Here is a 9,532-nt window from a genome sequence, read left to right on the forward strand (position 1 = left end):
TGCCCCAGTGGCCTTGGCTGATGTCCCAGCGCTCCCTGGCCTCCAAAGGCAGCTGCCGCATTTCCCAAGAGGGCCGTGCCGGGCCCCTGCAGTCCGCAGTGCTCCTTAGGGGTTGGGGGGGCCCTGCCAGCCCCCCGGGGCCAGCCCCCCCCAGAGCAGGGCCAGGGCCTGCACCCCGCTCCCCACAGTGGGATCAGGGCTGGGCCTAGACCCCCCCAGCGGGGCTGTGGCTCCCCAGGTCAGCCCCAGGTCCAGGCCCCTCCAGGCCAAGACCCCCCCAGGGTCAGTCCCCTTTCAGGCCAAGACCCCCCCAGGGGCCAGCCCCAGGTCCCCCTGGGCCAAGAACCCCCCCAGGGCCAGGCTTCCCCCAGGCCAAGACCCCCCCAGGGTCAGTCCCCTTTCAGGCCAAGACCCCGCAAGGGCCAGCCCCAGGCCCCCCCACGCCAAGATCCCCTCAGGGCCAGAACTCCCCCGGGCCAAGACCCCCCCAAGGGCCAACCCCAGGGCCGGGCTTCCCCCAGGCCAAGATCCCCTCAGGGCCATTTCCCTCCCGGGTCAAGACCCCCCAGGTCAGCCCCAGGGCCGGGCTTCCCTCAGGCCAAGCCCCCCAGGCCCAGGCCCCCCCCAGGCCGAGACTCCCTGAGGCGCAGCCCCCTCCTCGCCGCTCCTCCCCCGCCGTTGCGGGCGGGGCCGCCAGGGGGCGCTGCCGGCGGCGGGCGCGCGTGGGCCCTTTTTGTCCGGCGCGGGCTGCCGTCCGCCCGTCCGCTCTGCGCCTCCGCCGCTGTGGGAGGCCGCGCCGCGCCGAGCGGGGCCGGGCCGGGCCGGAGGGGCGGCGGGACGCGGGGGAGGGGAAAGGGGGGGTCCGTTCTCGGTGGGGTCGGAGCCATGAGCGACATTCGGCACTCGCTGCTGCGGCGGGACGCGCTGAGCGCCGCCAAGGAGGTGCTGTACCACCTGGACATCTACTTCAGCAGCCAGCTGCAGAGCGCGCCGCTGCCCCTCGTCGACAAGGGCCCCGCCGAGCTGCTGGAGGAGTTCCTCTTCCAGGTCCCCAAGGAGCGCGGCGCCCCGCCCAAGGTGGGCCCCGACCGCGGGGCGGCTGGGGGCGAGGCCCGGCGGGGCCCTGGGAGTCCGGAGAGGGCCCCGGGGGGCCGGGGGCTGAGGGGGTTTGGCGGGGAGGGCGCCGGCTGGCAAGGCCCCAGCGGACCGGACGGGACTGCGGTCTCCCGGACGGAGGTGTGGTGTGGTGGGGCCCGAGGTCCCCGGGGACTGCCCCCAGCCTCGCAGTGCTGCAGCTGAGCTGTGGCAGGGGTTTTGTGTGGCTGGGTGTGGGCCGGAGCTGAGGTGGGGACCTCCCAGAGAGCGGCGACCAGAAACCACGGCTGCTGGTGAACACCGGGGGTGCGTGGGCCTGGGGCCCGGTGGGCTGCTGGGCCCAGCCGTGACCCCCCGCCCCGGGGCTGCCCGGCGGTGCCCTTACTGCTGTTATTTGGAGAGGGAGGAAATATTTTTCACTCCAATATTGGTATAGGTCTTATCTCTCAGTTCGTGGGCAGTGCTTGCTGGTACAGCAAGCACTAGCCTTGGGTATCCAGCTATTCAAATACAACCTAGAGCTTTTCTGTGTAAGTAGGTAAATGCAGTGGTGGTTCAGGAAGCTTGAATGCGTGTGCTGTACATAAAGATTGAGTTTCTAACACCTGAGGGAAGCTCTCAGCCTTTACGATTCCTGTCTTTCACCAAAGCAGCTCTCGATTCTTCAAGAGCCCCAGTATATTTTGCAGCTTTGCTTTTGTTTTCTTTCAGAGATTGAATTCGCTTCAGGAACTTCAGCTCCTTGAGATCATGTGCAATTATTTCCAAGAGCAAACCAAGGATTCAGTCCGGCAGATCATTTTCTCATCTCTCTTCAGCCCTCAAGGAAACAAAGCAGATGACAGCAGGATGGCTTTACTAGGAAAGCTGGTTTCCATGGCAGTGGCTGTGTGCAGGGTTCCTGTTCTGGAATGTGCTGCCTTCTGGCTGCAGGTACAGCTTCTGTGCAGGCAGGGCGGTCTCGGGGAAGGAGCAAGGGAGTGTGCCGTGGTGGGTACAGGTGAACTGAGGCAGAGCGTCACCTAACAGTCTGCGACAGCCGGTTGCAGTCAGCTGCTCCTCTGTGGCAGTTTAAGATGCTACAACAGCTGGCTGCTGCAGCTACATTCACCCAACATCTGTGCTCGTGTCCATTCCTTTGCTCCAGCATAAAGGTAGAGCTTTTGCCAATCCATTTGTGTGCTGCACTGGCAGAAGAAAATCTGGGTTTTTTTACTGTGGGTGAAAGTTTTAGATTCCCCCTCCCCCCCCCCCGAACCCCAGCATGTCAGAAGGAATCAGTGGAGGGTTTGACCAACACAGGGAACAAAAGTAGGGCAGTTTGTGGTCATGTTGTCCAAAGAAGCCGACTCTGGAGTTTGGGAAATAAACTGTCCTTCATGTGCAAGTTTGGGCGTGGCTGAAGAGGCAAACCTCTCTCTTTGAGATTTGGGCACAGAATACCTGTGTCTGGTATTCATATCAGTGAACGCAGTATGTCAGGCATCTCCTGTATCTCCTCCTTTCCCATTGAGATTTCTCACTGTAGACCTTGGGAAGTGCATCGTTGTTCCCGCTGCCTTCGCGGGATGTGCAGGAGTCACCTGCTTTACAGAAGGGGACGAGCAGAAAGACTGAGCTGGGAGGGAAGGGTGGTAGGAGGCAGACCACTGCTGTTTCTGTGGGGTCCCTCTTTTCTAACCCGGTGAGCTTTGGTAGAGAAGGAGGGGATGTAACCTGGACAGCAGAAGAAGGTGTAGGGTTTTTTTTGCAGGTCGCAGCTCTGAAATGACGTGAGGATCGCACAGAATTTTTCCACGTTAAAAATGTCAAGCGTAACTGAGAGGTTACTGAACTAGTTTTTCTGGTACTGAACTAGTTGAACTACAGAACTATGTTGCTGAAGTAGTAGAAAAATCTCCATCTAAGTAAAAACATTGATGTAAAAGGCTTTAATTTTAAATTACGTATATTGTAAACACGAAATATCACCATCTATTTTAATATTGTGAAATAGTAATTTTATTTCTGTCTGAGTGAATCTGTGACATGCAGAGGGAGAGAAAGCGCACTTTAATTTTGGGGAAAGCGGAAACACAAATGTTGAAACAGCGAAGCGGCTGGGTGAGATGGGCAGGCAGAGTGTTTGGGCAACGTAGACTTTGAAGTCAGCTCTGTAGAACTTTCTGTGATTTGGTTTAATCTGCTTTTCCTTGTGTGCCATCCCGCACCCCTGCAGCGAACCCCTGCTGTGTACTGTGTGAGGCTAGCCCGAGCCTTGGTCGATGACTACTGCAACTTGGTGCCAGGGTCCATCCAGACACTGAAGCAGATATTCAGCGCCAGTCCTCGCTTCTGCTGCCAGTTCATCACATCGGTCACAGCGCTTTACGACCTCTCTTCAGGTAAGTGTTTCCAAGCTGTGTCTTTTGAAGTAAGAGATGCAGAATAATGCAACATAACTTAACTGTTGCAAGCCAATTAACCACTGAAATTCTAAAGACGCTTGTTATCATGTAATTATTGCCAGAAGCAGCTCAGGGGTGTGGCTGTTGCCTCATCTGTCACTAGGGTGAGAATAAAAATAACCACGCGGTGGCTGAAGGGAGGTCTTTGTTGGAGAAGCAGCCAGGTAACGCCTGACACAAAGGGCAACATCCTCCACAGAGGGCAAAGGACGTGGGGATCTTATTGATTGAGCAGCTCTAGGAGTGAAAGCTGATCTGCCTGTGCCGGGCAGTTTGGCCTCCCTATTGTGTGTCACCTACCCAGCATACAGGGTCTGTCAGTCCAGTTCCTTCCAAAAAGGGGGAAAATGCAAATTCTGAACGTTTGCAAGCTGGAGCGGGATTTCTGTTGAGCGGTGACAAGCAATGCAATCAACAGCGTACCTGCAATGTGCTCTTTAACGGCATGTGTGACCAGCTAGTGATATGACCTGTCTCAGGGGGTTGTTGCTCAGACACTAGAAACGTTTAGGTGTCTAAAATAAGATTGATTTACCTTTAGTCAGCGAGAGAGACAGAGGGCTCATGGTAGACTAGGGAACAACCATACACTAAATAACAACATCACATATAATCCAAAAAAGCAAATACTATTTGTTATCGATAAAGGAAATGTTTTGCACGGTCTTCTCCAGATAAGCAACTTGGCATTAATGAGAGAGGGGCGCAGGCTTAGAATTTTTTTTAAAAAAGTATTTGGTAGAGCTCGTAGCATATTCTTCCTCAGAATTTTATGTCTGTTTTGTGCAACCACTTGGAAGTTCATCCAACTAATTAAAAGACATGTCAGAAAGGAAATAACGTGAGTTACAGGAAGTAAATTTTTTTAATTCCTTAGTTTATTTGAGATGTTATTGGTGACACAAGAAGCTCGCTCTTCAAAGAGCGATCTGTAACTGGGCAGTCTCCACCATATCCCGAGGACAGGAGTCGATCACACAAACAGCAGTATCTGTGATACTCAGAGGTCTCGGAAAAGCTGAAAACTGGAAAATACTGATTCTGTATCCAGTGCACATTAGTAATTCTGTAGTCCAGATGATCTGTCCTATAAGTAATGTCAGGTACAAAAGACCTGACGAGATAGTTCTGTGCTGAGCCCTTTGTTGACACTGTACACAACTCACAATGAAAGTACATCGCTCAGTCCAGTCGCCTGCCCCTGTGACGGGATGATGCACGATTACTGTGAAGTCAATGTTTCTCTTGTCTGTAGTCAAGCTGCAGTTCATGACCACCTTTCACTTCTTAACTGAAGTTTTACATAATCTTATAATCCTTTACCTGTCATGTGATTGTGTTGTTGCGTTAAGTTTTTCCACAAGACATGCTTGTTTAGGTAAGTCTTAAAGGAAATTAGTTGAATGATTGGGGTGAAGAGAAAGAAGTGCCAACATTTTTTGCCTATTCCCTTGCCCGCTGTACTTCCTGTGGAAAGGGATAAGTGGAGACTGAGTTTGGAGAAGAATTGAGCAGATGATGGGCGGGAGAGAAGAAATGACGAAGTTTTGCTGGGAAAGGGGATAAATGTTGGCATTTGGTGGTGGAGAAGGTGAAGCTGACAGGAACACGGTTGTGTCTTCCCTGGGACAAATGAGCACCTACCTTTGGTGTCTTGAGAAAAACAGCAGAGTTGGGAGTTTTGAAATTGTAATTGTGACAGTGCGGGAAGGTGTGTGTGTGAGAGATTAATTAAAGACTGCTGTCTTGTGCTCCAGTGCAAGGCTCAGCTTACTCAATAATAACTTTCCTGTCTTCAGATGACCTCATCCCTCCTTCGGATCTGCTCGAGTTGATTGTCTCCTGGATCTTTGAAGACCCCCGCTTGATCCTCATCACCTTTCTAAACACTCCTATTGCAGCCAACCTGCCAATAGGGTTTTTAGAGCTCACCCCGCTGACTGGACTGATCCGTTGGTGCGTGAAGGCCCCCTTGGCTTATAAAAGGAAGAAGAAAGCCTCTCTCTCAAATGGACACCCTCCCAGCAAAATTGCCAAGGACTCGACTTCAGGAGAAGACAGAGATTGCCATCAGCTGTATTCAAAACTGCATCTAAGTGTCCTGCAGGTTCTTATGATGCTTCAGGGGCATTTAACGGAGAAGAACCTTTATGGGCGCCTGGGGCTAGTACCCTTTGACCACGTGGTTCCACTTGTTGAGGAAATTAACAGACTATCTGATGAACTCAATCCTCTCAATGCATCCAAGGAGATTGAACTGGCTCTAGACAGACTGGCTCAGGCTTTGCAAGTGGCCATGGCATCGGGAGCACTCCTGTGTACTAGAGGTAAGTTGTTGGTGGGGCTGGCAGGGACCCTGGCACGGGATTCTTTTCCTCCACTGTGTGGGTGTTGTAAGAGGGAGTTCTGGGATGGGAAGAGTAAAGATCAGCATGTTCACAGCAGAAGTAGTAGTTTGCCACTCTTAGGAGGTGATAGTGCAGGAAATAGTTCAGGAAAAATAACTGGATGGGGAGTAAGAAAGGAGAGGTCCTTGATGTGACTGGTGCGTTGCTTTGCAGAGCTGGAGAATTGATCTTCTACCTTGCAGTGTGCACAAGGGAGTTATATTTGGGTGTCGAGCATTGGGACAAATTTGACCCCCTCAGAATTGCTTGTAGCTATTTAAAAAGCACTGTTTAACTGTGTTTCAGTTTGACTTCTCTGAGTTTGCCTGCTGGAGGAGACGCCACAAAGTAGATACACCGTGGGGTGGGTGTGCTAGACAACAAATTTGAAAAGCAAACAAAAGCTGTTCATCCGGAACTTCTGGGCCTTCAGCTCTCCTGTAATGAGACCCCCTCACAGTGTGTATGATTTCAGTTAAACCTGGTAAAGAAGCTGGCTAATGTGGCTTTTGTCTGTCTGTCTTGTTGCCAAAACCAGTTCTTTCTGAAAGACTTGCAGAGGTGAAAAAGGGAAGTGCCATAACACAGCACAGGGTCAGGCAGACATACTGTTTTGTTGATACCTTCTCTTGAAAACAGGCGATTCTTGGTGCGACCAGAAGGCTCAAAGCTCCCCAAAGCCGGGGCAGTTAGTGCAGACCCCTGCTGTGGAGAGCGGGCTCTGCCTAAGCAGGTGCCTGAGGCTTTTGCCCTGGGTGATCCAGTGCTGCTGGTCAAATGTCAATGTTATTCTTTCTAATCTTTCATAAAGTAGTTCTGCGTGTAATAAGAACAGGCAGAAAAGTGGAGTTTTTTTAGTTGATGGCTTATTTTGGCTGTGTTTTTTCCTAGCTGTTCACCTGGTACATTCTGAACACTTGCTTTTACTGTAGAAGTAGAAAGTAACTAGTATTTCAGCAGCTACTTATACTGAATTATTTCAGTGTTTTGGGGGTGCGTTTATCTACAAAGGCAGGAGTTTGTTCTCAAGCTGTTCCTGAAGGGACTCTAGCAACAGGGTGTGTTGTTAAATACCTTGGTTCTAGCTATTCTGCTTTGGAGAGGCAAATACAAACTGTTCATCAATATCTGAAAATCGGTTGAAAGAAGTGCTTCTTGCATGGGATTTGCATGCTCCTTGCAAGGAATAGATGGGAGCAGCTCACGAAGGAGCGAGGCATACAGATATTACCAAGAAATGTTCTGGAAAAGACATTAAGATGGTAAAAAGGTGCAATTTTTAGTTAATAGACCCCAGCAAAAGAAAAAAAACACCAAAACCTCAACCCTTTATTTACACTAGCACTCTTTAAAAACAAAACAAAAACCCAAACAAAACCGAAAAAAACAAAAAACCGATGCAAAACAGGTATTGGGAAAGCTTTGCCTTGCTTTGACCTGATGCCTTTCTCATCATAAATGGGATAAAATTCAGTGGGCAGAGTCGTACTTGTATTTCCTATGTCTTAGTTACTTCTTGATAGTACGTTGATACTGCAAATTCTATACTAAGGCTTGGTCTGCCTTGAAATGAAGCTGCATTTCCCATATGGCAGCGTAGGTTAAATGTCAAACATACAATAAAGTGTCAAGTGCAAAAAGCTGCGGTAATGACTGGTGAGAGTTTCTCTCCTATGGAAGTTTTTGGCCTGAGAATGGGATTCTGGATCTGTTGATGACTGGAGCTTTTTCAGTAATCTCATCTTCCTAGAAAGGAGGGTGGAGAGGAAAATTCCTCTAATTTCTGCTTTACCCTTGTTGTTATATCTTCTTGTCCTCTTTCAGATGACTTGAGAACTGTGTGCTCCAGGCTACCGCATAACAAGTAAGAGACCTTTCTACGGCTGTGTTGGTTTCCATGCGTATTCCACAACACGCACTTGAGGGCTGCTGAGGCAAAATCTCCTCTAAAAACTTGTGTTTATTTTCTGGAAATTGGCCTTTATTCACACGCAGTTTAACACAAGGATAAAGGTGATAGACAGTGCTGGCTACTTCTTCCCTTGCAAGCTGGACTCCTGACTGAAGGAGACTTCAGTGACTCCTACCAATAGATGATCTTGCCTAGCCTGTGTTAGAACTAATGCGCAGAAGGGGAAAATGAAATTACAGTGTGGAACCTGCCCCAAAGTTGTCCCATCCCCAACTTCCTGCTTGTTTTACCTGACCCTAAGCTTAACTGCACTTTGCTTCTTGCCTCTTTGCAAAAAGCAACCAAGTTTTGTTTTTTTTTTTTAAAAAAAAAAAAAAGGAAAAAGAAAGAAAAGAGTCTGCTGGAAGCTGTAAAGAGCATAACTGAATCACTGTCCTCTTGCCTCTCAGTGATGCTGTATATTGGTTATGAATTGTCCTTAGAGCCAGGCTCTTGTGGGCTGGGGAGAGCCACGACAAAAGCCTTCTCTAAATAATCCTCACGCCTGTCTGAATTTCTCTCCACAGCCTGCTCCAGCTGGTGATCTCAGGTCCAGTACAGCAACCGACCCACGGCGCTCTGCCACCAGGATTTTATCCTCATATCCATACTCCTCCTCTGGGCTACCCTGCGCACGCCGCGCTCCCGGCTCACCCGGCGCTCCCAGCTCACCCTGTACAAACGTTTATACCAGGAATGACATTCCCATACCGACCTATTCGCTAAAATGCTAAGACTGTAGAGTGTACCCAGTTTCCCTTAGTTTGAGGAAGCCTTGCGGATGAAACCAAATGTCTCGGGAACCACATTTTCCTCTTTGGTGTAAAGCTGAGCAATGCCCGCGTGCGGGATCAGCCCTTCGGCAGTAGAGAAGGCACAGACGGGTAGGCTGCAGTTGATTTGGATGCGGGATGCAGATACTAAGGCAGATCATAGGGACAAAAGGAGGGGGTGGGAAGAGGCAACAGAAACTCCAAACCTCTGTAGTGTGTGGAAATTTTTTTGATCCACGTTATTTCATATAATCACCAAGGGTATGATATTTCTCAATCATGTGTTTTTCAGTAGCCCTGATCTGTTTATGGCACGGTGAGCCCAGCTAGTCTTGCTCTAGGAGGGCCAGAAGGAAAGGCGTGAGACTTTAAGCCAGTCCACTCCAGCCTGCTCGTTTCTTTGTAAATGTTTGTATCTATAGCTACAGAGTATGTGTACACTGTATATTTTTGGAACACAAATGTTTGTTTCAGAAGCACAAGGTAGAGTAAAGCAGTACTTCCTATTAAAGGAAACAATTTAAGAAGCATAAAATAATTCTGCCGCTTTCTTTCAAACAGCGAGTAGAAGGTCCAGCTCGTTAGGCCTGTGCTAGGGAGGGAACAAAACCCCTTCGTGGCTGGAGTGACCCATCATCCTCCAGGCTCGGGAAATGCCCTCTTTACACGCCTCAAGTCAGTGATTCATGAAACTCTGGGGTGAGATCTGGTGCATTTAATTAATGCTAGCTGGAAAACTGGCCAAAGGCTGGCTGTGGCGTGCTGGCCAGCTCTGAGTGAGGCACAGGCGGGTGTGGAAGCGTCCTGGGAAGAGCAGCAGAACTTGTTGCTGTTAGTGCTACAGCGAAACGCACCGTCTAGCCTCTGTCGTCGTGCTGT

The 9,532-nt window shown here is 50.1% G+C and overlaps 1 protein-coding gene across 1 annotated transcript; it reads left to right on the forward strand.

The window, feature by feature from the left end:
• The first annotated feature begins 762 nt into the window (after positions 1 to 762).
• INTS15 (integrator complex subunit 15) lies at positions 763 to 9,203 on the forward strand. The gene is made up of 6 exons (XM_075515125.1): positions 763 to 1,077; positions 1,807 to 2,028; positions 3,314 to 3,479; positions 5,342 to 5,869; positions 7,754 to 7,793; positions 8,408 to 9,203. The coding sequence occupies exons 1-6, from the start codon at positions 886 to 888 to the stop codon at positions 8,604 to 8,606; spliced, it is 1,347 nt and encodes a 448-aa protein (XP_075371240.1). The 5' UTR covers positions 763 to 885; the 3' UTR covers positions 8,607 to 9,203.
• The last annotated feature ends 329 nt before the right edge of the window (positions 9,204 to 9,532 follow it).

The sequence above is a fragment of the Mycteria americana genome, chromosome 12 (assembly GCF_035582795.1).
Source record: "Mycteria americana isolate JAX WOST 10 ecotype Jacksonville Zoo and Gardens chromosome 12, USCA_MyAme_1.0, whole genome shotgun sequence".
In the NCBI taxonomy this organism is placed as follows: domain Eukaryota; kingdom Metazoa; phylum Chordata; class Aves; order Ciconiiformes; family Ciconiidae; genus Mycteria; species Mycteria americana.